Genomic DNA, 27,710 nt, shown 5'->3' with positions numbered 1-27,710 from the left:
GCACAACTGATTGTGAGACCTGTCAACAGTTGAAGCCGAAGTCACAGCGGGAGCGCCGGATGAGGGTCTCTCTCTCCAGGTCGACATCCTCCCCTAGGTCTGCTTCGGCGGACGGCTTCAGATACGGCCGTTGTCCTCGCCCTTCTCAGATGTCATGTGAGCATTGCTCCCCGGTGGGTAAGTGTCACAGTTTTCCCCGGGGGCTGGTTTCTGGCCTGCCGGGGGACGTGGACTCCGCTGGTGATGCGGCCCGTATGTCATCCTATCCACCGTATCCTGGTGTTTGGGTGTCGAGAGTCCAAATGGAGACTTACGCAGCGGCTTTGCAGGCCTTGCTGTCGCCTTCCCCTTCTGGGGTGTCTGGCTGACCCCTCTCCTTGCGCAGGGCGCTCTGCGGCACCACCGGTGGCTCCGGCACTGGGGCAGACTGGTTCGGATTCAGGCTTGGAGGATGTGGTGTTGAGTGCGGCTCCTCCGGGGCATCTCCTTCTGGCCACGGCGTCTCTGCCTCGCCGCAAGCTCCTCCGGGAGTCCCTGTGGTGTCGCCGGGGCTCGGGTCGCATCCCTGAGCCCCTCTCGGTCCTTTGACAAGGTGGTCCTGTCTAAGGCCGAGGTGACGCCGCTACGGCGCCGGCAGCAGCTGGACTGTGCGGAGCCACAGGGGTCGGTGGACCCACTTCGTCCTGCTCAGGGTCGAGGCCGGGTGAGGACCCCTTGTCCCTCTCCGAGCCCCTCTTGTCTCTCCCCGCAGGTGGCTGCCTCGTCTGAGGGTGAGTCGGAGGTTGGAACGACCCACGTGGCGGTGCAGAGGACGTGAGCTCTGTGCCTCATTCTGGGCTGCGGCTGGCAGAGGGCTTCGTGTCCCTCCCCCGGCCAGTCTCGTTCCCCCCTCGCACCCCCGTGCCCCCCAACGCAGGTGGCTACCTCGGCGGGGGTTGGGTCGGCACCGCCCCGGCGGTCAGGTCGGCTCCAGTTTCACTCCAGTCTCCTGTGCAGAGTGACTTGGAGGGAATTTGTCTGGTGACGCCGGATATGCCAACATCCTGCCTCAGGCAGCGGACTCTACGGCTCCGCACAGGGGTCGTATCGCTGATTAGTCTTTAGATGCTCCTTCTCCTAAGGCAGGCTGTATATTGGTGTTGTCCTCCCCCGGAGACTGGTCGCAGTGTGGTCTTTGTCACCGGCGTCGAAGGGCGGCACCCCGCCCTTCCTGAAGCAGGGGTGTTTGTCGGAAGAGCGGCAGGTCCCTCATTCTTCGGCTCCTTCTGACTCCCAGGTCTGACCCTTGCCTGTCCCGCTTTGCCTCTGGGACGGCTGCCTTAGTTTGCAGCGTCACCCACGGAGGAGATACTTTCTCCACCGTGGGGCCCTACGGACGCAGGTGCGGCCTTTGCTCACGCTTTTTCCACGGCTGTGGGCTTCCTGCGCATGGGTGACCCGGTGGCTCACTTTCCTGCAGACCATCTATTGGAGGTCCTCCACCAGGGCTCTGGTGGGAGGGAAATCTTACTTCCCTTTGAAGGTTCACTCCTTTCTTCCTTGACGGGGGCTTGGAGGCGTCCTGCCTCAGGAGACCCGGTGCTTCAACATCTTCTGCTCCGCGTGACCCTGCGTGCCTTTCCCTCCACCCCTCCACCCCTCTGCCTCCAGTCGTCTTTTGCGGACTGCTTTTCCCTCCCTGCTGCCGCTGTTGACTCCGCCATCCCGGGAGGCCTGCTGACTGGACTCTTGGGGGCACAACATGTTCGCCTCGAAATAGCGCTGCCCTGCTGGCCCTTAACACCTTGTGTGTGCTGGCTAGGGCCTCCTCCTGTTTGTGGGACTGAGTCTCTGGGATCCGCAGCGTCCCAGGAGGGTGGTCAGGTGGACTTATGGCATCATGCGTTGGATGGCTGGGAGCTTGCGGTGTTTATTCTCCACTGAGCTTGCGGTGTTTATTCTCCACTCTGGACATCCGAGGTACCGGGCCAAGGCTTCCTCGTCACTCTGTCACCATGCTTGGCTTCGGGATGGAGTTTTCTCTGAATATTCGGGAGGGACTCATCGACCTTCCGTTTAATGGCAGCCTGTGGTTCCATGCCCCAGCTGACTCCGCTATAAATGCTCTTGTCAGGGCTCCGTCCTCCTCCTCTTGTCCTCCTCCTCTGCCTTCTTCTCCTCCATCCTCTCCTCAGTCACTCTTGAGTTGGGTTGATTCTGGGCCTTCATAGGCCGGTTGTTCTGGCTGTGTTTTCTGGCTGTTTGCGTCCTTCCTTGGGACTTTGGCATTCTTGGCTGCTGGATGGTCTTTTGTTTGTGTGTTCTGCCGGAGTTGTTGTGCAGACTTGGCCCTGAGATTAGGCCTTCTGCTTTGCTTGGGCTGCTTGTCAAGCCGTCTGCGGGGGTGTTTATTTCCCTGTGGCTTTTGTTTTTCCTCTGCTGCGGAAGTTCTTCCAAAGAGGTTCCCATATCTTGGGACATTTACCCTATGTGGGGTAGTGGTAGCTGTCGTATAGCTTGCGCTCTGTTGGGGGATCTGGTCGCCTTCGGGTGCCTGTTCTCCATGACGTTTTTGTAAGTTTCTTTGCTTCCTGAGGTTGTGCGTTGCCACTCGTAGTGGTGTGCCTGGGTATCTCCTCCTCCCTGCTCCTGCCCGGAGGTCTGGGATGATCCTGTGCTCTCCCTTGCCAGGCATGGCCTGCTGTTCTTGCTTCTGGCAGCTTTTGACTGCCGGTGCTGTTCTGGCTGGTAGGTTGCTCTCAATCTGGAGTGGGTCTGCCTTCCTTTCCCTTGGGTGTACTAGGCTTCTTCCGCTCTTTCTGTCTTTGCATTGGGTGGCAGCTGTGTTGCATTGTGGGGGAGTGTGGTGCTTAGGCCGCTACGACCTTTCCCTTGGTTCCTCTGCTGTCTGTGTATGGGCCTCTTCAGCCGCCTTCCTCCTACATCCTTTTTGGGTCGGTAGGGGTCTGCTTGAAGGGTTCCCATTGCCTGGCAAGGACTAGGTTCTGCCTGGTCCATGATCTGGTTCCCTCTGTTCTGGTTGGTGAAGTCATTTCGCAGACCTACCTTCCCAGGGGGTATTGCTAGGGTATCTATTCTACTTTCAGGAATCTGCGGTTAATAGTCTCCATCAGATGTGTAAGTTACTCCCCTTCGGTAACAATCTATCTGGTAGACTATTCTAGCTGCAGATTCCTTCATGGCCTGCCCTTCGTCCCCTATTCTGCAAGGACCCTTGGGTTGGTCTTCGGTACTCACTTCCCGGTGGGGTACTGTCTCCTGTTAGTGCCTTTTGTTCTTGACGGGTGGCTGTCTGGGGGCGGTTCATTTCTCCTTTGGTTCTTGGAGGACGGGGTTCCAGTGCCCTGCTTCTCTGGCTACTCCAGGTTTGGGGGGGCGCCATTTCTTTCTATCCCTGTCCTTCCTCCCCCTCCCCCATGGGTATACTCTAAGGGTCATCTGGCCATGTCTTGCCCTTGTCCCTTGTGGGTGGTTGCTCTTTATGCTGGGGTGGCTTGGAGGTTTGTTGTCCTGGTCTGTCTTGGGACTGGTCCTCTTCCTTGCTCAGGATGGGGTTGGTAGGTTTCCTACGTGTACCATGACTTTTACGGATGTTCCTTGCCTCCGGGGCACAGGGGTGGGAGGCTGGCAGGGTGGCTGCGCAGGGCTCTGCTTGTTTTTCTTCTTTCCCTGCCTTGGGTCCTGCGGTGTTGACACTACTGTGGGTGGTGGTGTCTGTTTCTTTCCAATTTTTCTGCTCTTCGCACACTGTTCCCATGCTTCCACCGTTTTTTATCTGGCGGTTCAATGTTGTGGTGCGGAAAAGTTCTCCGAAGAAAACTGACGTAGGGGCTGGTCTTATGTAACCTTGCTGACGTCACATATGCAGAATGGCGCCTGGGCGGAGTTGCTTGATGTTGCCCTGGCACGCAGGGATGCTGTGGCAAGTTTCCGGATCAAGTCTCACGTCTGGGAGTAATTCTACGTGAAGGAATCTGCGGCTAGAATAGTCTCTACCAGATACATAGTTACTGAGGTGAGTAACTCTTGCATTATCCCCCAACTGATGCCGCTCCTTCCCACCACCTTACCTTGTACCTGCTTACATTTTCCTACTGCCTTCCTTGGGCGTTTGCCAGCTGTCAGATTATACCAGCCATTTCGCCTTTGGTTCTTTAATCTCTTATCCTTGTTCTGCTCCCTTTTGCCATCTGCCAACCCATGTTCTACATTTTGCAATTTATTGGTGTTGAATTCTTTTAACTAGTCTATGTTCCTTCCAGTTGCCTTGCATCTGTTCAAAGTGTACATATGTAATGCATACGCCTTGGGATTGCGGTGATGGCAGAGTGTCGCACTAATTTGAGCTCACATTGGTTTTCACCCCAGCTATCGATATTCCAGCTCTGGTTCTGCTTCCACCTTTAGTAGGCTTAGTTTTATTGATAAACCTATGCTTTGTCCATTACATTAGAACGACTCCGCAGAGAGGAGAAACAGCGCCAGGAGTTAGAGAAGACTCGGCGGAAGATGGAAGGTGATTCTACTGATCTCCATGATCAGATTGCAGAGTTGCAGGCACAGATTGCTGAGCTGAAAATGCAGCTTGCTAAGAAAGAAGAGGAGCTGCAGGCGGCCCTTGCTAGGTAAGTGCTTCTCTAGCCTAACTTGGTCATCATTGAAAGTATTGTGAAATAAAGTATTGTTTAGCCATGCTATCAGATCAGCTTACTTAATCTGATTTGAATGATAGTTGTGCCCCTCCCCCTTCGGGGTTTGGGAAATGCAGGTGGTCAATGGGGATGTGCTCAACCATTTTGGTGCACACTAGGAGTATAATCCTATACAATCATCTGCTTCACTGTGCTTTCATATTCACAATCCTTGTAGATTCTGGGGGTTTTTGGAGTGCAAAATCTGCTGAGCTTGAATTGAGAATACAATGAACTTGCTTAAAAAAAGCTTTTCAGAAAACCTGTCACCCAGTGGAGTTAACTTGCCCTAGTTGGGCCGTGCCTCTAAAGGAGTCAAACATTACAGCATATAGTGGTTCATGGGGCACTTTCAGTTTAGAAGTGGGTTTTTCAGATCACTTGTTTAAAGATAATGCAATTCTAAATTCTAGTGATGAGGATTTTTGTAGTGCCTTTCTCCTCTGGCAGGGCATGGTTTCAAATATTTCCCTAACATTCATTGGTAAAAATGGACAAAACACCTGTCAACGTGCTTGGGTCATTTTGCAGGTGCGCTCATTCATTTAAAGGTATGGCACTCTGTCCACTTGGGACGGGAGCTACAGTTAACGCGGTTAGTCCTCAGTGGCACTGTCTCCTTTTGAGAGGGGGGGAAGATCCCACTTTAGCTTAAATCTTCAGCTTAAATAGTCTCCCAGCAAGAACATCCATAATTGGATGCTATTAATCCTCCGTTGCTCTGTCTCTTGTGAAAGAAGCAAGATTCCATGACTGTTTTATCTGTAGTTTTGTCTGCTATATGCCGGAAGCTCTTAGCTTTGCTCTTTGTTGGCAGAATGGAAGAGGAATCTGGGCAGAAGAACTTGGCTATAAAGAAGATTCGTGAGCTGGAGGCTCAGATCAGCGAACTTCAAGAAGACCTAGACTCTGAGCGTGCTGCCCGCAATAAAGCTGAGAAGCAGAAGCGTGACTTGGGTGAAGAGCTGGAAGCCCTCAAGACTGAGCTGGAAGACACGTTGGACACCACAGCCGCTCAGCAGGAACTCAGGTGGGGGAAATGTGCTGGACACTTGCAGAATGTTGGGGTGATTGTTGCATGCCAGGCAGGGGATGCATGTGAAGAAATGTAAGACCTCCTTTTTCGCCCTATGTCCAGATCATTAATCAGGTCCTCTTTTTCACCAGGACCAAACGGGAGCAAGAAGTGACTCAGCTTAAGAAGAGCCTTGATGATGAGGCTAAGACGCACGAGGCACAAATCCAAGAGATCCGGCAGAAGCATTCGCAGGCAGTGGAAGAGCTATCTGAGCAGCTGGAGCAAACCAAGCGGGTGAGCCAACCTCAAGGGTGCAGAGGACTGTCATGGCCCGGGGTTCACAGGATCATGGCTGGTGTTCAGGACTTTGGTGCTGCATTAATTTAATAGCTGGGATATGACAATAAAAATCATTGCACATGTTGTTCCAAGGTGCTTCTACATCCCTTACATAAACATGTTCTGAACAAAACCAATTCCTAGACACACTCAATCTGTCCACATTTGTGTGTTCTGTTGACCCTACATTGGGAGCTTCTGACTGTGGGATCAATCACCTGACTCCTATTCCTGCTCCCCATCTCTTTGCTTTCAGTTTGAATCTAGTCATCTGATGTATCTAATGGATGCCACATTCTCTCTTTTTATTAAAGCTGAAAGGAAACCTTGAAAAAGCCAAGCAGGCCCTGGAGGCAGAGCGCAATGAGCTGGCCACTGAGGTGAAGGCTCTGCTGCAGGGCAGGGGGGACTCTGAGCACAAGAGGAAGAAAGTGGAGACCCAGCTGCAGGAGCTGCAGGTCAAATTCTCAGATGGTGAGAAGATCCGTACAGAGTTGGCAGAGAAGGCCAACCGGATGCAGGTGAGTGGCCTTTGGAATCTTAAAAAAAATTTGAGTATATTTAAATGGAAGTCTCGTGTTGGGCATCAGAGTTTAGGAAACAGTTGGGCACAACTCTGACACGGGTGTAGCTTTCTCAAACCGTGATTTGATCTTACTATGCTAAGGATTGTGGTTCTAGAACTTAGTCTATTAGTACATATTTAAGTTTGTGCTCAGCTTGTTGTGCTCTCGTGTTTTTCTGTAGGTGGAACTGGACAATCTCACTGGGCTCCTGAATCAGTCCGACAGCAAGTCCATCAAGATAGCCAAAGACTTCTCCACACTGGAGTCACAGCTACAGGACACACAGGTGAGTTGGGCAAGCTGTCTGCCCATAAACTACAGGCACGTTCACAGGTTCATTTACAAGGCTAAAAAGCCTTACAAACTACTTTTCCTGCAATGGTCTGTCCTGGAAACTCCATCCAAGTATTCTGTGGAGGGGTGGGTTTGTTCCAAGATATTTTGTTCAGTCACCTGATACTTTCCGATCTGTGAGCAGGAGCTTCTTCAGGAGGAGACCCGGCAGAAGCTGGCGTTCAGCACGAAGTTAAAGCAGATGGATGAAGAGGTGCACAACTTGCGTGAGCAGCTTGAGGAAGAGGAGGAGGCCAAGCGGAACTGTACCAAGCAGATCACTACTTTACAGTCTCAGGTGCAGTGCATATAAGATTATGTTAAAAGGCTGCAGTTGCACCACGTGTCTATGCAGAGGGGCAAGCTAAAGCCATGATGTGTATCTGTCTTGTAGTCGTAAGCGTCATCTTTGTGGTAGGGGCATGCATGTCAGCCACACTGCAGACTGATCCAAAGGATATCGGTGACCTTCTCATTTGAAGTGTATAATGGCTCATTGTGACACTCCCCTTGTCCTGTGGAAGGGTCATCTCTGAGAAATTGTAAAGGACTCCACACAGAAGCACCTGCCTTTAGAGTGCAGGTTCTGTATTTCACTAGTTTACTAGGTGGAGACTCGAGTCATCTTCCAGCGAGCTGCATGTTGTAGAGGCTGCAGAATTTGGCTCACCAGGCACCAAACCAGTTTTTTCCTATACTGTGAATCCTTTCTGGTCCATTTGTAGTGTTTTGTCTGAAGTTTGGGAAATTGACTGCACTGTGCACATGCTTGCTTGGGGTGAGCACCTGCTTCTGACTTAACCTTCTTTCTATCCTTTTACCCAAACTCATCCATCTGGTGCTCCTTGTCAAATCCTTTCTCACACTTTAATTTTTCCTTGTAACTTAGTAGATTTGTTTTATTGTTGTCTTTTACGATATTCTTTGGTTTCCTCCTTCACTTTAAAATGTTAATCTCAAATTGTCCCTTTCTAACTCTTCTCCCTTCACTAAATCTGTTGGTTTCTGTAGATGACTGATATGAAACGGAGGATGGACGAGGGCCTAGGCTCTCTGGAGACAGTGGAGGAGTCCAAAAAGAAATTGCAGAAGGACTTGGAGAGCGTCAACCAGCGCTTGGAGGAGAAGGCAGCTGCTTACGACAAGCTGGAGAAGACCAAAACGCGTCTGCAGCAGGAGCTAGATGATCTAGCTGTGGATCTGGACCACCAGCGCCAGATTGTGTCCAACCTCGAGAAAAAGCAGAAGAAGTTTGACCAGGTGTGTGCAGTTGTGAGGTGCATGGAAAAATGTGTAGCGTCTGTCACTGCATGAGGTGTTGTAGGTTGAGTCATTGGTTGAGGTAGTGTTAGAAACGTGTGACAGCATTGGAGCTCAGGGAAGCTTTGAAAATGTCCTCCAAAGGAGTGTGAACACTGTGAAAGGGAGCTTGAACGCTAATTTTGACTATCATGAGACTTTATATTCAATAGTGGGGGGCTGTCTGCAGCGTTGACAGTAGCATATTTAGTCCCTTATTCTCTTCGTGCATTTTCTTTTGTACCATTGAATTCCTACCATGTACATTAGTAAAGACCTGACTTGTCTTCCTACCTTAGATGCTTGGTGAAGAGAAGACCATCTCCTCTAAGTATGCCGAGGAGCGTGACCGCGCTGAAGCCGAAGCCCGTGAGAAGGAAACCAAGGCCCTAGCTTTAGCTCGGGCACTTGAGGAAGCCATGGAGCAGAAATCTGAGCTGGAGAGATTGAACAAGCAGCTGCGTACAGAGATGGAAGACTTGGTCAGCTCCAAAGATGATGTGGGAAAGAGTGTAAGTACCACCCTTGTGGAGAACTGACTATCCTGTAATCTTGGTGCATATCTTGTATAGTAGAGAGATGGTGTGCTTGCGTATTAGAGGGGTGGGAAAGGATGTGTTCCTGAGGGGAATTGTTCATACATGCCACTAGACTTGTTCAGTCGAGGCTTCTGATCTTTTTGGGGGTATGGGGGATTTTTTTAAGCCAAAATGGTTTATTTTAGCGGTCTCTCCCCTACATTGCCCCGAATGTTTCTTTCTTCCGGATCTCCTACGTTCCAGTTCTAAAGTGTTGGCTTGTAGGAATTTTTTATATGGTTGCGTATTGATTATCTACATCTTTGCTCCCTAGACTCTTGCACATGGTTGCTAATGGGTGTTAATTTCAAAGTGCAACATTTGCTAGGATCTCCCGGCAGCAAAATTATGTTTGAGGCATATGAGCTGCAGATACTACACTTAGTATTAGATCGCCACCTGGTGTTGGGCTCGGATGATTGCATGTTGTCGTCTTGGAAGATGGAGTTTCTGGCTCTTCCTCTGGATGGGGTTGCGGGACGGCGCGCCCCATCACCATTTTTGTTGGGGGCCATGGTGGGCTCCTGGAACCCTGTGGGACAGTTTCACAGGGAGCGTGATGGTGCTCCGCGGTTTTCCTCCTCGCAGGGGGAGGAGGGTGGGGGAGACACGATGGCACACCCCGCCTCAATCTTCGGTGGGGGCCAGGGCTTTGCTTCTCCTTGGGGCACCTCCCGGGACTTGACCCACCCTGAGGGGATCTGAGACCGGTGGCGGAGCCCCACGCTCTTCGTCGTCTGTCTTCTTAGGGGGTCAACGGTCGCCTACCTTCCAGGGGCCATATATCAGCCCCTGGGGGTCTGATCTGCCCCATTTTTGCTTCTTGCTTTTGGTGGCATCCCCCAGCCACTGGGTGCACACTCCTTTGCCCTCCAGGTCTCCAAGAGGGTGCATTCTGCAGGGAGTGGTCTATACTGGATCCCTGTGCCTCTATTCGTCCTGCGCAGAGGCCCCTGCTTCTGTGCACCAGTCCTGGGTGCTTCTTCTGGTGTTAGGGGCCTGGGGGGGGGCAGTCAGGGGGTCTCTCCTTCCAACTGCCCATTGCCAACTCCAGCACCTTCTGCCTCAGCAGACCACACCCCAAAGAGCTACTTTTTAAAAGTTGAGTATGGGGCTGGCAGGATGTCTTTGGCCTATCAAACAGTGACACATCACTTCCCTGGTCCCGATCCCTCCTTGTCCAGCCTCTGGGTTGTCCAAAATGGAGTCGTCCAGTGTCTCTGGCCACATGGCCCCCCTTCCCCCAGTGCTGCCTTCATCTTGGTGCCTGGCACCCAGCGACAGCAGTTGATGGAATGGCTTGTAGCTCCACCTATCTTTTCTCCTTGGAGGGAAGATCTTCGCTCTGGGAAGAGAGGTCATTAATCTAACCTGCCATGGCAAGACCCCAGCCAGGGACTCGGACATGACATTTCTGGACGACCCAAAAGCAGTACAAATATAACTTTGGACTCTGCACTATACTTTTCACATCCACTACAATGGAATTTAGTGCGTGTCTGGAATCTGTAGGCCTTGTGGAAGTTACTCTAGCCATGGCACCACATCCCCATAGGGGAATAATGAAGTGAAAACACAGTAAAACACTGACTTTCCCTGGCTTGTTTCTTTCCAGTGTATAAATGTCACCACCCAATTCTGCATAAGTCCTGCCACACGATTCAATTTGTACCTGCTCCTGAACTGCGCATGCTAGGAATCTCCCCTGCGCAGCCCCTACACGTGTGCACCCGCATGTACACGTGTCTGCATGTAACCAGCCCGGTGCCCCATACTCCAGCTCAGCAGCGTAGCCAAGCCAGGGGGACACAGTAAAATCTCCGTGCAGCCTCCTTCATTATGAGTTTACTGTGGGTGAGTCCCAGATTATGAGGCTCCCCCACAGTAAAAGCTCAACAATTAGGTGCTCAAAGTGAAAAATCTGCGCGGCCCATAGTGTCAACCACCTTCTAACAACCTTCAACTTGCATTCCCAGGGTGCATGACGTATCATATACTAGGGACTTACAAATAAGTTAACTTATGCCAATTGAATAGAAGCCAACCAAACGTGCATACTTTGAGGCCAGGGCACTGGTACTGAAGTCTGGTTAGGAGGCCTTAGTGTTAGTCGAAAAACGAGTACCAATCCATAACTTTTGGGAATGATCATACAAAGGCATTTCCTTACAGTATAATGCTGCAAATTGATCTCTGCCTCCTAGGTTTGCAATAGAAACACAATCCAAAATCAGTTTCCTAAGATCTTGCAGTCAGCCCACCTCCATTACAAGTGCACATTCCCTCTATCTGTGTTTCTTTTTCTGCTTTTTAAAGGTAGTGGTCCGTATTCCCACTCATTGATCTCTTCCTGTCTGGCACACTTGTCAAATACCAAGGTTTCAGAGGAAAAGCTGTGATTTGTGCAATAGTGTACACCAAGATTATTGCACAAAAGTTAGAAACTTGGAAAGCAAACCAGGTAATTTGGTTGTGTAGCTTGAAATGGATTTCATTTTTGATTCCAGAACTGCCCAGGTGACCTCATTCCAGGTGGTACTTTTATAGCCAATGAACTGCTTCAGCTGGTAGTGCAGTGAGAATCCAGAGTTACAAGGCATTTTCAAAGTGGTTCCCATCATGCATGCTCCCTGCTTCATGCTCACACTTCCAAACGCATGCACGCCCCGCCTGCTCTTAGCATGTCTTTTAAAGAGACGCTAAGCCTACTTCTAAATTATAAGATTAACTAGGATTGCTACACAATTCACAGAACAAATTAATGTTATTCTGCACTTAGTATAGTGCACGATTAACACATGTTGGAGTAGCGACAGCCACATTTCCCAAATATGGACCCAAGAAGCATCTGTAAATTGTCAAGAGCAAACTGAAGGATTAAATGCCTCTTCTAAACTGGCATAATATATGGGATTCTGCAATCCCTGTATTCGAAGCCAGTCTCTATTTATTTTTTTCTCTTCATAATAGGCGACTTGTGACACAACCAGTTGCAGACAAAGAAATTACATCAGAACTCAACTGTTATAACTTATTCCAGTTGAGTTCTGACATTGCAATGTCTGCTGTCGGACCCGAGCAGCCAACTGGAAAAAGCAGATCAGTTGAAGGAACATAATTAAAGCATCGGTTTAAAGAACAAAAACGTAATGTGGCTTTTTGTCTGCTCTGGTTTTAAAGCTGTCCCATGACCAGCAGAAATGGGAAATTTAGGCCAACACCCTTATTTTTTCAACCCATAAGGGAGTTAGAGAAGTTTGCATCTTTCTGCATGTTTCTACTCTGAGATGTTTATTTTTAAGCTGGCTTGTATTTGACTTATTATGATATTTTTTTCCAACAAATATATAACCACTTTTTTGATGGGTTTAAATTTGCACTAGAGGTCCTATTTTTATTCTTCGTGTTTGCAAACCTGCTCTTTTAAAACGGCTACACACCATGCATTTGATTTGTAGGAAAGGTAATAGTGTGAGCATGTATTATAGGGAAGTCTATCTCCTGTACGTGATAAGGAGATTGCAAGTCACCTGAGTTCCATAATCTTATAAATAAACTTTTCCGACTTGCAATATCTTTATAATGTATAGAGGGGGATAATTTATCCCATGTATATCTTATGAATGGGCACGAGAGTTGCTGGTGCAATAATCCTCTAGGGTCTACAGGACTCGGTAAGCACTTTGTATCACAGACGTACAGTATTGTTACATGCTCACCATATTATTGAGCATATTGGAACGCTTCGGCCAAAAATAAAGTATGCGGACTAAACTCAGATCAAACCTTTTCCCTCCTTGGTAGTCTTCTACATATACGTTTATTGCTAGTCACACAAATTTCATTACAAGACCGGAGGCTAACATTGTTAATTTGGTTTTAAAGTTCTGTGAATGGCCTTTGAATAAATATTTCAGTAATAAGAATATTTCTATTAAATTAGCAACTCTGTTAGGTTTGATTTCTTGCAATAGAGTATCTGATGTGAAATGTTTAGAGCTGAATAATAGACATTTTATTCCAGATGGAGTGTATTTTGAAATTTTTAAAAGAACAAAGAATGTTTAAATCTGTGTTCTAGCCGAAGTATGAAGCGTGCAGGAAATTATGTGTAGTGGATTGTTTGAGAGAATGAGTGTAGAGTTGCTGAGAAAAGAAGAGATGGTGAACATCAATGGTTTTCTTTTGTGAAACCTTTTAGAGTAGTTGGTACTGCTACTACGAGATGTGTTATGAGTGAGGCTGGTGTGGATATTATGAAATTCAAAGCACATTCCATTAGAGGTGCTATGGCGAGTAAGAGCTGTTTGATAGGTGGAAGTCTGGAGAGTATTATTATCGCAGAACTACTTTAAAACCAAATTAACATTGTTAGCCTCCATGTCTTTAATGAAATCCTGATTCTGTTTTCATGTCAATCAGAATCGTCATTCTCTATGTAAGGATCCTTTAGATACTTGGCGAACTATGGTGCACAAAGGAATAATATTGCATACATTGAAAACGAGTTTATCTCCTCCAGTCAGTAAAACTGGCTCAGATTTGTGGACGTGCTTGCCGTTTTCCATGACTAGGAGAATAGCAGTGTTTAAAATACTTGTACTTCTCAGATGGCCTTACCCATTCCAATGCTGTATGTAGTCAATCCTATGCTAACAGCTAGTCTCCGTAATAATACTAATATGGCATAAAAAAAGCGGGGTAGAGATTTGGGTACTGCAGTTACACATATAAGGGAAGGCTACAGTTTTGTAAGATGGAGACCTATATAATGGGAAGGTTTGGGGAAGAAACTGCCATAAACCAATTTGATTGTAACATCACTAAATAAAACTGATCTCCTAGCCAGGCTTTTCAGACCTATCAGAAGCTCAGTCGTTTAAGAATCTTTGCTGTTCTCTCTGGCTTCCCATTGGACAAACTGACTTAGTTGTGCACACCCTTACAACCTTTTTTTTAGCCGATGCTCTGCTTGTGGCATGTGCGATACACCTACACTTATTTAGTAGATTGTGCCCGTGTTTGAGGCTATAGCTGAATTATGCTCTCAAACATGCAGTGTTCATAAATCCTTCTCCAGAATGCCATGGATTCACATGGTCAGCTGGCGGTGGATCATGCTTCAGCCCCTACCTTGTTAGTCCCTCTACTGGAGTGCTCTGGATTGACATCCACCCAAGCAGGATGTATGAAAACACATTCGATTTGATGGGTAAGCATGGGCAGTTTGTGAAAGCTCACATGTAGCCTACCACTCCCAAATGCTCTAAGCACACAAGCATTTACTGGCTGCTCATTAGGGATGGGGCTTTCAGTTCTTGCCTCCAACTTTTGCTCCCGTTTGGCATAGGTAAAGTTAGCCTTCTGGAGTCTTGAATTTTCAGATAATCTCCTTTGATAAGTTTATGGACTAGGGAAGTAGGTGCCAGGGCAATTAGGCTCTTGTATGAAGCTTTACTCTTCACTTTGTAGTGGATGACCACAAATTGCCTCTTCGGTACGATATGTAAAGTTGATCAAATTCACCTCACTCTTGTTTCGCCTTCATACTTACTCACACAATTAGTCTGGTCTTCCTTTTTTCCTGCCTATGCAGTTGTACCCATGAACCTGAGCCATGTCCTGTGCCTCAATCTCTGGCCTTCTTGACCTGATTACAAATGTTCTCCCCTTCTCCTTCGGCAGGTCCATGAGATGGAGAAGTCCAAGCGTGCCCTGGAGCAACAGGTAGAGGAAATGAAGACCCAACTGGAGGAGCTGGAAGATGAGTTGCAAGCCACAGAGGATGCCAAGCTTCGGCTCGAGGTTAACCTCCAGGCTATGAAGGCTCAGTTTGAGCGTGACCTCCAGGGACGAGATGAGCAGAGCGAGGACAAGAAGAAACAGCTTGTACGACAGGTAAGTGGGCATTGTATCAAACTGGAACAAATGGAGAAACCCTAGCAGACTGTACAAGAGCTGAAGAACCTGGTAGTAAATGTGGCAGTGACTGTTAATGAAAGGAGTGGAGAGACCCTAGAATGGAGGAGGGAGGGAGGAACTGGTGCTGTTGTGAGATTATTGGGTAAATCTGGTGGCAGAAGGTACTTTCCTTGTAACTGCTGGGGTGCAGAAACTACTAGAGTCCAGCAGGGGGCAACAGCTGAGCAGCAAGAGTGGATACAAAATAGTAGATGGAGGTGAGATGGATTCTCGACTCTATAATACTCCCTATAATCTGTTCATTGACAGGCCAGGTCGGTTTCATCCTCTGCATGGACATTTGATGTCTCGAGGTGCAAATATTCGGATGCAGGGGGCTCTCCCACATCCCTCTCCTATACCCAATGGCCCTCCACTGATGTCCTGTCCTTTGTTTCAGGTAAAAGAGATGGAAACCGAGCTGGAGGATGAGCGGAAGCAGCGGTCTATTGCTGTTGCTGCACGCAAGAAGCTGGAGTTGGATCTCAAAGACCTCGAAGGACAGATTGACTCTGCTAACAAGAGCCGAGAGGAGGCCATCAAGCAGCTACGTAAACTCCAGGTAGGGTATCTTACAACTACCGCCCCCTCTGCAGGCAACTTTCCGTCCAATCCCACATGTCCGTCTACGAGAGGGTAGAAGGATGAGGACAATCATGGTGGGACCCTAGTAGAGATCTTTATACTTGTGGCAAAAATTAAACCAATGCTTTTCATGCACATGTGTTCATGAGCTTCCAATCCCTTAGCAACAGCACTGGGGAAACTGGCGCCTACCACCCACTGTCTAAATCCTTTAGTTGTACACAAAGTACAAAAGTGCAAATTGCACATCGCTGTTTATGCAGCGTCTGTTTTAGCTGGTTATCCAGCGTCGGTGGGTGGTACTATTACACCTGCATACTTTCTCTTGTTTGCTCCTCCTTCACATGCTTACAATTGTTTCTCTCTGGCTATCTCCTCTCGCAGTATACTAATTAATAGCTTTGCAGACTCTTTACCCTCCCCTTTTAGGTAAACCTACCCTGAATTTAACCCCGAATCATAAATGTAGAATATCACACTTGGAGCATGTTATGGATTACAGACTTGGCAATGTTATTACTGTAGCAATTGGCTATAGTATTTTGTTTGGTGCACATTAAGTGACTTGTAACCACCTCTTACAAACCAACAAAGCAGCAGAGAATAAACTCCACCTTAGATTTTTTTTCATCTGCTTCGGAACTTATTGATTAGCTGCTTTGAAAAAAACTAGATAGGGGGCAGGGCCAAAGAAAAGGCACAGATCCAGTTCCAGAACAACATAGAACATTTCCATTTTTACTCCAAATCCGAAGGTGAACCCTACATTACTTTGGTCAGAACTTCTTAAGAAGCCTGTTTCTGCCCAGCTCTTAAATTCCCTCCAGGCACCACACCATTCCACTAGACTTCATTTAGCTGCTCTTATCTGCTTATAATGCAGAACAGACCACTCTTCCTTATTCTGTATAACGGTTATCCAGGCTTTCATGGTCATTCCCCCATGGCTGCCACCAGCAAAGGAACATGAATATAGCCCTCACTATATTTCTGGGATCCCCCGTTGCGTTCCTGCCCCTCATGGAAATTTTCATTCTTGGTGGGCATAACTTCTCTCGGGCACATTAGTGAGCTACAAGCACTCACATCACTGGAACCCTACATCCAGGTCAGCAACTATAGAGCAGTATTATGGGACAATCCAAAGTTTCAACCCAAGGTTATTTCTCCTGCTCCTCTCCCAGATTATAGAACTTTTGGTCTTTTTTGCACACTACAGTCCTTGCCGGAGAGTCCTCCACACTGTCAAAGGGGCTCTCCTGTACTACAGTAATAGAATAACGTGCTTTTGTAAGGCAGAAGTGGTGTATCTTTTAGCAACCCCCAAGAGGTCAGCCTATTTCAAAAGCAGGATTTACAAGACAGCTAGTTAGGTGTAACCAAACCTGCCAACTTAAAGCCAAGCAAGTTCTCCCATGGCTTTGCATGGAAAAATCCCATTAGCTGGTATTTGTAAAGCGAGTGGCTCTGGCCGCATATATTTTTCTCTGCTATAGTTAATTAGCAATGCACATGTACCCCACTGGACTAAAAATAAAGTTGATGTCCTTGCACATGAAGGCATGAATAGCCATAGACCTCCTGACTTGAAAGTTCTTAGGAAAAGAACTTGAAACTGTCTGAGCTCAACACTAGGTGGCAGGAGTAAGCAGCGCATGTGAATCTAAAGCACTACACGCTATGAACAATGCTTACAGAGGAAGTCTCTTTTCAGTACCAAACCAACACTAGATGGCCGGATAAGATGAGTAAAGGAAAAGTGTAAATTTAAGATCAACCTTGCATTCTCAAGTTTTTACTTTGTCCTTTTTTAAACCATTGTTAAAATCAGCACTTTCTGCTTATTCATTGTAGCTGCCTTAGCTAGTTTTCCTTGGAAGTACTTTTCTTTAATGGCCTTCTCTGTAAAGGTGTTTTGTGCTGATTCCTTTTTGATGACATCCCCTCTTGCTGCTTTTTGTTCCTGCGTACTTCAGAGATGGCTAGTTTATTGAAGCCTACCACTAAAACTCTTCAGAGTCCAAAAGGGCATAACTGTTGGTGCTGTGCATCAGCACAAGATTTCACACTGTTAATGTTGAAGCTTTTTGGGGCGAGAGGGCTAGCCTAGAATTTCTGTGTGGATATACTGTTTTCTTATGCTGCCTCTTCGCATCTAGGGCCAGATGAAAGATTTTCAGCGTGAGCTGGAGGACACGCGCGCATCCAGGGAAGAGATCTTGAGTCAGGCCAAGGAGAATGAGAAGAAGTTGAAGAGCATGGAAGCAGAGATGATCCACATGCAGGAGGTAAGTGCATTTGAGGTGCCAGGAGTTGAAAGGGGGCACATGCTTCGGCTAAAGCAGTACGGCACAGAAGCATGCTAAAGAGCACTGGACATGTGAGTAATTTGGTATCCCTAGTCACCCTGGTGGCAGGCGTGTTGCTGTTGTGTAGCACATGGCGAATAGTTGTAAGGGTAAAACATCTGAGTGAACACATAGGATGCTACTCCACGTCCCCAGAAGTAAGGTATAGGGATGCTCTGCTGCAAGTGTCAGTCTGCATCTGAATGAGTTCAGTTGAAGGGGGTTACTTGATTACTTTTCAAAATATGGTATTGTATCGCTGGATCTCCTAATGTGAAGAGGATGTTTGTGAGAAGTTGGCCTGATGTGCAGTGCTCACTATTCTAGTGATCACTATATATCAGTCCAAACAACCCTTATTGATTGGTTGTAAGTCAACCTTATAGACCAGCTATCCTAGTAGCATGGATACGAGCAGTCTAAGGCTAAGACTCTAGAGGGCGTGTTAAGCCAGCTGTTTTACCATCACATTACCCCTTGAACACCCAGTGAAAGGACACCACACAAGTTGTTATGAAAATAAACAGTGTATTTATTTATAACAAGACTACCCTGGCTCTTTATGAGACAGGGAGCTAAGCACACAACAAAACTCTTACGAAAATACTTTTAAGTTAGCATGTTACACAAATGCCCGAAGGGCACGAAAAACCATATACGCTAAAAGTGGAATGCGAATTACTAGCAGGTAAGTAACAGTTCTAATAGGCTTTGGAATCGCTAGGACTGGACTAGGGAATTGTTAGATTACTACTAGGAGGCCTAGGGGACTCGGGTGCAGAGTGTGCACTCTCACGCGGGATGCGGGACAAAGTCTATGGAAGCTAGAATTCACAAAGTTAGTGTTCACGGGCGAACCCGACCTGGTAGGGAGAAAACGACAGTGGATCCTGACCCTTGGATAGTGAGGCTATGCTGGGACACCGGAGTGCCGAAGTTACCTAGCCCAGGGGCTGCAGCTGCATAGGTCTGAAAAGACGTCGGGGATCTCGTTGCCGGACCAGGAGCCTGGAAGAAGGAAGTTGCTGGCAGGCGACCAGTGAAGGAAAGTTCGATGGATCCAAGCCTGGATCAAGGAAGAAGAAAACCTGAAAGCAGAGGGGACCAAGTTCTTGAATCACTAGCCAGTGATTAAGTGGGCACCAGGATGGCACCGGGCGAAGTCACCGCAGTCAGGTGAGTGGGCACTGCTGGGCTCTGCAGTCTCTCGGACCAGGAGGCGTTGTCGGCGACCAGGATGGAGGTGCGAGCTGTCCCACGAAGGATGAAGTTGTTGGCGTCGAAGTTACCCAGGATTGGGCAACAAGCCTTGGCTAATTCAAGCCCACGCGGTGGACTCAAAATGGCGTCTTGAGTGGACCAGGAGGGTCCAGGGTGCTCCTCTTCTGGAAGGGAGCAAGGGCCAGTCTGGAGCAACCAGACCAGCAGCAGAAATGTCGTCGGGCGTCGTCAGGAAGGCCACAAGCCAACGGGCTAGTAGCCAAACAACGCGGTGAGCAGCGGAAAGCAGAAGGGCCCCACGCAGATCGTGGAGATGCTGGGGGGCTGCACTTCGGAGCTGGAGCTGCTCAGAGTCGGGGCTTCTCGGACCCCAAAGCACTCACCAGTAGATTACTCGGCGGGCTTGCTGGAAAGAAGTCGTGCAGTCTTGCAGATGGCCGGTCCCTTGAGGTCTCGTCGCACCCACGGTTCTCAGCTGGGCTGTAGAGGTGGGTAGAGGTCAGAGGTGCCAGGGAAGCCGGTTCTCGTCGAGCTGGGCAGTCGGATTCCAGAGGAAGGACTTACAGCAGACCGCAGTGTTCTTGGATGGTGCCTGCGGATGCAGGGTGACTACTCCTTAGTCACAAGGGAGAAATCTTAGGAAGAAGTCTTGAGTTCCTTTCGCAGAAAGTAGTTTCAGGATTCAAAGATCTGATTTGTAAGGGGGCCAGTCTCTACCTTTATCCTGTAAAAAGGGGCTGGCACGCGACTAAGTCCTGCCCTATGGGTGGGACTAGAAGGGGGGTGGTTACACCCACTTCCTTGGCGGGCTTTTCCCCAGCACAGGGTCTGGAGTGACCCTGGAACTGGTTCAAGCCGGCCTATGCACAGTGAGCACCGGGGTGCCACTTGCAGTCACCTTCCTCTAAAGCCCTGCCTACCTACAATACACAAAACCCTGTCTGGGACGGTGCTGGCACCGCCCCTGGCAGGAACCCCTTTGTCCTTATCTCCTGCTCTGGGAGGACTCTCAGCAGCAGGAGGGCAGACTTGTGTCTCGGTGGCAGCATCCATTTTGTGGATGCTAAGGCTCTGTCTGACTTTTAACCGGGTTATAGGTTACAGGCATGTCGTGTCCCTCTAGAAGGGTGGAATGCTAACCCCGTCGCCAGAATTGGCGAGGGGTTAGTATTCCAATTCGTATGACACCTTACTCGACATGTTTTGATAAAGCGATACCAGAGTTGGCACATAACCGCGAGGATTATAATGCACTTAAGAGTATATGGTATGCGATATCATGGAAACGGCTAAGGGATGGATCCCGAAAGCCGCAGACAGGCTCAGCTCATGCTAGAGCACCATCTCGCACGATTCCAAGCACTCTGCCTTCAGGATTGTTAAGGCCTGCTATAGGAGTGACTGATAGGAGATCTGTGTGTCCATTTTTAGGGTTAGATATAGGTATACTATATCTAAAGCAAAGGGTGAGTACACCGCCTTGCCCCAGCTGTCGTGCAGCCAGTTGTGTCAGTTTTAGTTAGTCAATCCAGGGGTGGCATAATACATGCTTCAGCCCCTGGGAGACTTCTGGGTGCACCTCAGCCCTGGGTACAGGGACTTGGAGAGGGCCCAGTGCCAATTCAGTACCTAAGTACAATTTGGATAGAGAGAACAGCTAGGCTGTGGGTCTGATTAGCAGGCCCACAGCCAGGGAAAGTCGTAAACCAGTGCAGCAAAAAGCAAAAATCTGGGTGATCATAGGATTGCAGACCCTACTCTCCTACAATGTTCATAACCGGAACTGCTGTAAACTGAACTGTTTATCTAGAGTTCCAAGTTTTCTTCACCTGACAATGGGAGTGTTTTTAGTGAGTGGAAATTAGCATAGATTGCAAAATACGTATTGTTTCAAATCTCTTCTTGTTCAGAAGTTCATGCTTTGTTTTTAATTTCCAATTTCTGAGTATTGTTTCCATGGCAATGTAATTATCATTGGTTGACTTCAAGGCGTATTTGATAGGATGCAAGCAGAAGGAGTAGTTTCTGTTCTGTAACTCCAGTTCTGTAGTAGGGGTATCTCTGTTATAGTCATAATCTAGTGAATAGTCCCGCCCATGTGCGTGGACCCCGGCAATCAAAAATAATCTCTTAAGTTGTCAAAAAATTGCAGAACTGCAAAGACACTTAAGAGAAAATTTAAAGACAAATAATGCAGCCTATATCCACAGGCTACACTGTCCAGTACTTCAACTAGAAATTCCACCAAAAATCCACAAACAGCAAAGCCTGTCCAGATTTCCCTTGCCTTTACTGCAAAACCCCTCAGAAATGATAGAGGAAGGCCTGGACAGACAAGCCCCATAGGCTGCCATTATGTGGCTTAAACAGGATACTGTGCCTTTAAGGAAACCTTCTAGAACCTTCTCCCAGTATCCCAGAATGCATAGCAGGTCCCACTGACTTCAGTTCTTTTTGAAGGCGTAAAACGCCAGACCTGTAGCACATGAACAATTCTCCACCGGGGAGGAGGGCGGGCGCTTATGACTATAACAGAGGAAACTACTCCTTCTGTAGTAGGGGATCTCTGTGTATAGTCATAATCTAGTGAATAGAATGGCAAGCCCATCCCCACACCAAAGCGGCGGTGGAGAAAGAACATGACGCCACTACTGTGCGAACAAATTCCGCAGCGAAGCCTGCCCAACCTGAGCGTCTGCCCTGGCATCAGAGTCCAGGCAGTAATGCTTAGCAAAGGTATGAACCGACTTCGAAGTGGCGGCCTTGCAGATTTCTGCAATCGGCACATTACGGAGCAAGGCTGTCGTGGCAGCTTTGCCCCTGGTGGAATGAGCCTTAGGCTTACCTCCTAAGGTCTTATTAGCTTTTTGGTAACACAATTGAATGCAGGACACAATCCACCTAGAAATGGACTGCTTAGAGGTAGCAAGACCCGTCCTGACTGATCCATAATTGACAAACAATTGGTCTGACCTACGAATATCTTTGGTTTTATCCAGATAAAATTTCAACACCCTCCTCACATCCAGGGAATGTAAAGATCGTTCCGCCGGAGAGGAAGGATTCTGAAAAAACGTAGGCAAAGTTATGGTCTGGTTGACATGAAAATCAGAAATAACCTTGGGAAGAAATTTAGGGTGAGTACGCATCACAACCTTAGCAGCATGAAAGACAGTATAAGGTTCAGTACAACACAACGCCTGAATTTCACTCACCCTGCGGGCCGATGTAATGGCCACGAGGAACGCCGCCTTCCAGGACAGGTGCTGCAACGAAGCCTTGTGAATGGGTTCAAAAGGCTCCTTCATCAATCTGGACAGCACCACATTCAATTCCCATGAAGGCGAGGGAAGCCTGACAGGAGGGAACACCTTCTTCAATCCTTCCAGAAAGTCTTTGATCACAGGGATCTGGAAAAAAGAAGTCTGTGAAGGGCATTTCCTGTAGGCAGTCAATGCAGCAAGATGAACCCTAATGGAATGAACATTAAGGCCAGACTGCGCCAAATGTAAAAGGTAAGGAAGGATGACATCTTCCTTGCAGGTCGTAGGGTCATGGTTCCTAGACTGGCACCAGATACAAAACCTCTTCCACTTGTAAGCATATGAAGTCCTAGTGGAAGGTCTCTTAGACTCCTTCAGTATGTCCATGCAATCCGCGGGCAGATTCAGATGTCCATACTGCACTATCTCAGGAGCCATGCCGCCAAACTCAAAGACGAGAGGCTGGGGTGTAACATCCGCCCCCCGAACTTCGTGAGAAGGTCCGGCCTGCACGGCAACCGAATGTGAGGAAGGAGAGATCGGTGAAGCAGGTCCGTGAACCACCACTGCCTGGGCCACTCCGGGGCAATGAGAATCATCCGAGCCCTGGACCGGGCCAGCTTGATGAGTACCGCCGGAATCAGGGGAATGGGTGGAAAAGCGTACAGAAAGCTGTTCGACCAGCTGATCCATAGCGCATTCCCCAGCGACCCCGGCTGGTAGTACCTGGAGGCGAAGTCTCGGCATTTGCTGTTTTCGGCGGTGGCGAACAGATCTACGTCCGGAGTTCCCCACCTTGCGAAGACTTCTCCCAGCACTTCGCCGTTTATGACCCATTCGTGGTTTTCCTGAATGAGTCTGCTGAGTTCGTCCGCCTGAACATTCTGCACACCTGGCAGATGGGTAGCCGTCACCGTCAGCCCTCTGGCCAGGAGCCAGTGCCAGATCGTCTGCGCCTCCTGTGACAGAGTGCGAGATCTCGAGCCCCCCTGCTTGTTGAGGTAGTACATCGTGGTAGTGTTGTCCGTTTGCACAAGCAGGGAGCTGGTCCGGAAGGACGGAAGAAAAGCCTTCAGTGCCAAGTGAACAGCTCTGAGTTCCAGGAAGTTGATGTGATAAGTGGCCTCCACCGGAGACCACGTTCCCTGAATCTGCAGAGTCCCGGAGTGCGCTCCCCATCCCAGGAGAGAAGCATCCGTCACGACAGTCTGCGTGGGAATGTCCTTGTGAAAAGGAACCCCTCTGAGGAGATTCTCCGCCGAACACCACCACTTCAGAGACTGAAGAGCATGCAGAGACAGACGTATCCTGTCGTCCCAGGATCCTGTCCTCTGATCCCACTGGTCCTCCAAGCACTCCTGCAATGGTCTCATGTGCAGGCGTGTGTGCGGCGTCAGGAAGATACAAGAGGCCATCGAACCCAGTAGAGAAGACACCGTCCTCACTGTTGTAGATGGAGTCGACATAAGAGCCTGAGCCTTCCGAAGGAGAGATAATCGTCGCTCTTCCGAAGGAGACACGCTTGCTGACAGCGTATCGATGGAGGCTCCCAAGTACTGTATGCATTGGACCGGAGTCGGGACCGACTTGGCCATGTTGATGTGCAACCCCAGCTTGTCCAAGAGAACGCACGTCTTCTGGAAGTGTGCTCGCGCTTCCGAGAAGGAGGATGCCTTGATCAACCAATCCAGGTACGGGTAGACAAACACCTTGTTCTTCCGCAGGTGCGCCGCCACCACCGCCATGCACTTCGAGAATGTTCTCGGCGCAGACTTCAGTCCGAATGGGAGTACTGTGTATTGATGATGATTGGTGCCGACTTGGAACCGCAGGAACTTCCTGTGTTTGCGCGCAATGGGCACATGGAAGTATGCATCCTGTAGGTCTATGGCACAGAGCCAGTCCCCTTGTTGCAACTGAGGATAAATCTGATGCAACGACAGCATGCGAAACTTTTCCCTGCGAATCCACTTGTTTGCCTGTCGCAAGTCCAGAATGGGCCTGAACTCGTTCTTGTCCTTCTTGCGAACCAGGAAGAACCGGGAGTACAGGCCTCTTCCCCTCTGGGACAGAGGCACGTCTTCTATCGCCCTTTTCCTTAACAGGGTATCGGCCTCCACCTGGAGCTCTAGCAGCTGAAACCGCGAGCTGACCGGAGGAATCGATGGAGGCGGGCTGGTGAACCGAAGACTGTATCCATTGCAAACAATATTCAGCACCCACTTGTCCTGAGTAATTTTTCTCCACTCTGCCGGAAAAAATTGGATGCTTCCCCCTACCGGAGTGGGTAACGGATCCGGGGGAAGTAAGTTCCTAGGGCCTAGACCCAGCCTGGCCCTTGGGCGTCGGAGCCGACTGCTGGCCTCCCCTGCCCCTCTGGCGCTTCTGGAACGGCTTACGGAACTGTTGTTGCTGTTGCGAATGTCCCGAAGCCTGGCCACGTCCACGGCCTTGCCCACCGGACCGCTGTTGGAAAGAGCGGTACGGCTTCTTCGTCTCCTTAGGCTTCTCGAGGCCCACCGCCGTGAGCGTCTCGGCCTCCGCTTTCATGCGGGCCATCTCGTCGTCCGCATGCTGTCCAAAAAGAGACTTGCCGGAGAACGGCAGGTTGGCCACCCTCTGCTGTGCGTCCGGTTTCAGGGACGTAAGACGGAGCCAGGCGTGACGCCTCTGGTTGACCCCATGGCAAAACCCATGAGCAGCCAACAGGGAAGAGTCCGCTGCCGCACTGATGATCTGGTTGGCCACCAGCATCCCTTCACTCAGCACTTCCTGAAAATCCTCACGCTGTTCACGAGGCAAGTGCTCCGCAAAACGCTCAAGGGAGTCCCAGAGGGCGCGGGCGTACCGACCCAACAGCGCTGTGGCACTCGCAGCCTTCATGGAGGTGGCGGCAGTTCCACAGACCTTCCTCCCTGCCGAATCCATCCACCTGGACTCCTTATCCGGGGGAACCGTGGATGACGGAGCGGAGGCATGTTTGCGTGCCGCCGTCACAATGACGGAGTCCGGAGGTGGTTCCGCTCTCAGAAAAGCCGGATCCGAATCCGGGGCCCGGTACTTCCTCAGCAACCTAGATGGCGCCGCCTTTGTCACCGCTGGGGTGAGGAAAAGGTCCATAGCTGGTTCCTCCAGGCCCGGTACCAGAGGAAGGAGAGGGCGAGACGAGTGTTTTTGGTGCAACGTCTCAAAGATCACGGACGTCTTCGGCGTGGGCACTGTCAGGGGTATGCCCAGCTTCGCAGCGCCCCTCAAGAGGACATCCTGGAACTCCACCAGGTCATCAATAGGGGACACCCTCGTATCCGGTGATCCCGACAGGGTAGGAGAACGATCCCTGGAGCCAGAGGATCCCGTGCGGGAGCGAGACTCGCGCCTCCTATGGCGGCGTCTCGACCGCGAGGACGATCTGTGTCGCGACCTGTCCCGTCTCCCAGAGCGAGAGCGAGACCTGCCAGTCCGTGGCCTCCCCACCGGTTTCCGTGGTGGAGTCTTCCTCGGAGCCTCCTTGGGCGCAGGTTTAGGGGTCCCCTTAGGAGGTACAGGCAAAAACGGCAGCGAAGTGGACCTCGGCGGAGGCACCTCCGGCTGCGGTGCCGGCCCACGCGGAGGGACCGGTGGCGGCGGGTCGTCTGCTGGAAGTGGAGGCAGCGTCGGAGGATCCTCTTGAGGCAGAGGAGGAGGAGGAGTGACCTCCTTCGGAACAGGTGTATGCGTCGACCGAGGCCGAGAAGGAGTGTACACTGCAGAGTACACCGTGCCCTGTGATCCTTTAGGCGAAGGGGGCTGAGAGCCCGCCCCTTCAGCCGGAGACCGCTTCCTCTTGCGTCCCCCACTGGAAGCAGTGTGACTCCTGGGACTAGAATCCCTCTTGCGACGTTTTGGAGAGCCTGACCGACTCCTAGACGTCGACCTCCGTCTGCTCGACGTCGAGCGTCGCTGTTCCGGCGTCTAAGGGCGTTTCCTTGACTCCGGCGTCGAACGCCGCCTCCGCGACGTCGACCTCTTCTTCCTCGGCGTCGAACGCCGATCCCTCGACGTCGAGCGCCGACTCCTCGACGTCGACCTCTTTCTTCTCGACGTCGACCTTTCTCCTCGACGTCTCACGCCTCCTCGACGTCGAACGGTCCTTCCTCGACGACGAGCGTCGCCGTCGTCGTCTGGATGTTCTCGACGTCGAGGATCCCCTCGACGTCGACCGGCGGTGTCGCCTCGACGGCGAGCGCCGATGTCCATGACGTCGGTATGAAGCCCTCGACGTCGACGCCGAAGACGACGTCGACGGCGGCTTCGTCCACGGTGGCTTCGACGTCGAGTTGTCCCGATGTCTCGACCCGGAGCCCCGGGGAGAAGGGGAGCACACCGCCGTCATCCCTCTCGTCGTCGTCGACGCTGTCGACGGAGACCGGGATCGCTTGCTGGGCTTCCTGCCTCTGGGGAGCCCCCCAGAGGCCTCAGCAGAGGCAGAACCTTCCCTGACTGCCCAGACCCACCTGCAGCCTGCATGCGCCTCTCCTCAAGGCCAGACAGCCTGAACTTCGCCCTTTCCTTCAGAGTGCGAGTTGTAAACTGCTGGCAGATGACACACTCCTCAGGGACATGATCTTCAGGGAGGCAGACGATGCAGATATCATGTGGATCACCTCTGGCCTTCTTCCTCTCACATGCTGGACACTTCACAAAGAGGCCAGGCATTTTAGAGCCCTAAAACACCTGAAGCAGCACACAGAAGAGAAGAGAAAACCAAGAAAGTAAACTGCAACACTTTTAGAATGCAAAAGTGCCAAAACATGCAATAACCCCTTGAAACAAGGGAGAGCTCAATGCCAGGGTCCTGTAAGCAGGAGCCGGAAAAAAGAACTGAAGTCAGTGGGACCTGCTATGCATTCTGGGATACTGGGAGAAGGTTCTAGAAGGTTTCCTTAAAGGCACAGTATCCTGTTTAAGCCACATAATGGCAGCCTATGGGGCTTGTCTGTCCAGGCCTTCCTCTCTATCATTTCTGAGGGGTTTTGCAGTAAAGGCAAGGGAAATCTGGACAGGCTTTGCTGTTTGTGGATTTTTGGTGGAATTTCTAGTTGAAGTACTGGACAGTGTAGCCTGTGGATATAGGCTGCATTATTTGTCTTTAAATTTTCTCTTAAGTGTCTTTGCAGTTCTGCAATTTTTTGACAACTTAAGAGATTATTTTTGATTGCCGGGGTCCACGCACATGGGCGGGACTATTCACTAGATTATGACTATACACAGAGATCCCCTACTACAGAAACACCAACAAGGTTGAGCTCTAGGTACCATCAGACAAAGTGGAAACTAGGACTTTCGGGAGAGGAAGCGATTAACCTTTATTTGTTTTCCTTCATCACAAATAATGCAGATGCTACATGCCACTTGAACCAGCCATTGCATATAGCCAGTTTAAAAAACTGCTCTGACAGTTGAAAGCCATAGAGGGGCCTATAAACTTGGGCCATACTTGCATGATTATTCCAGGGCTATACTGACTTA

At 49.8% G+C, this 27,710-nt stretch overlaps 1 protein-coding gene across 5 annotated transcripts in view; it reads left to right on the top strand.

Annotated features, from left to right (window-relative positions):
* Positions 1–27,710, top strand: part of MYH9 (myosin heavy chain 9) — a 238,712-nt gene that overhangs the window by 183,451 nt on the left and 27,551 nt on the right. For all 5 annotated transcript variants that reach the window (XM_078640470.1, XM_078640476.1, XM_078640479.1 and 2 more), the window contains exons 25-35: positions 4,454–4,625; positions 5,509–5,721; positions 5,859–6,003; positions 6,363–6,569; positions 6,796–6,900; positions 7,093–7,245; positions 7,959–8,207; positions 8,546–8,758; positions 14,510–14,722; positions 15,186–15,347; positions 17,530–17,658. In XM_078640470.1, the coding sequence (XP_078496596.1) occupies positions 4,454–4,625; positions 5,509–5,721; positions 5,859–6,003; positions 6,363–6,569; positions 6,796–6,900; positions 7,093–7,245; positions 7,959–8,207; positions 8,546–8,758; positions 14,510–14,722; positions 15,186–15,347; positions 17,530–17,658 (1,961 nt within the window). The remainder of the gene's footprint in view (positions 1–4,453; positions 4,626–5,508; positions 5,722–5,858; positions 6,004–6,362; positions 6,570–6,795; positions 6,901–7,092; positions 7,246–7,958; positions 8,208–8,545; positions 8,759–14,509; positions 14,723–15,185; positions 15,348–17,529; positions 17,659–27,710) is intronic.

This window comes from Lissotriton helveticus, chromosome 1_1, assembly GCF_964261635.1.
Source record: "Lissotriton helveticus chromosome 1_1, aLisHel1.1, whole genome shotgun sequence".
NCBI lineage: Eukaryota > Metazoa > Chordata > Amphibia > Caudata > Salamandridae > Lissotriton > Lissotriton helveticus.
Note: the sequence above shows the minus strand (reverse complement) of the source record. Positions and strands in the feature narration are given on the sequence as shown.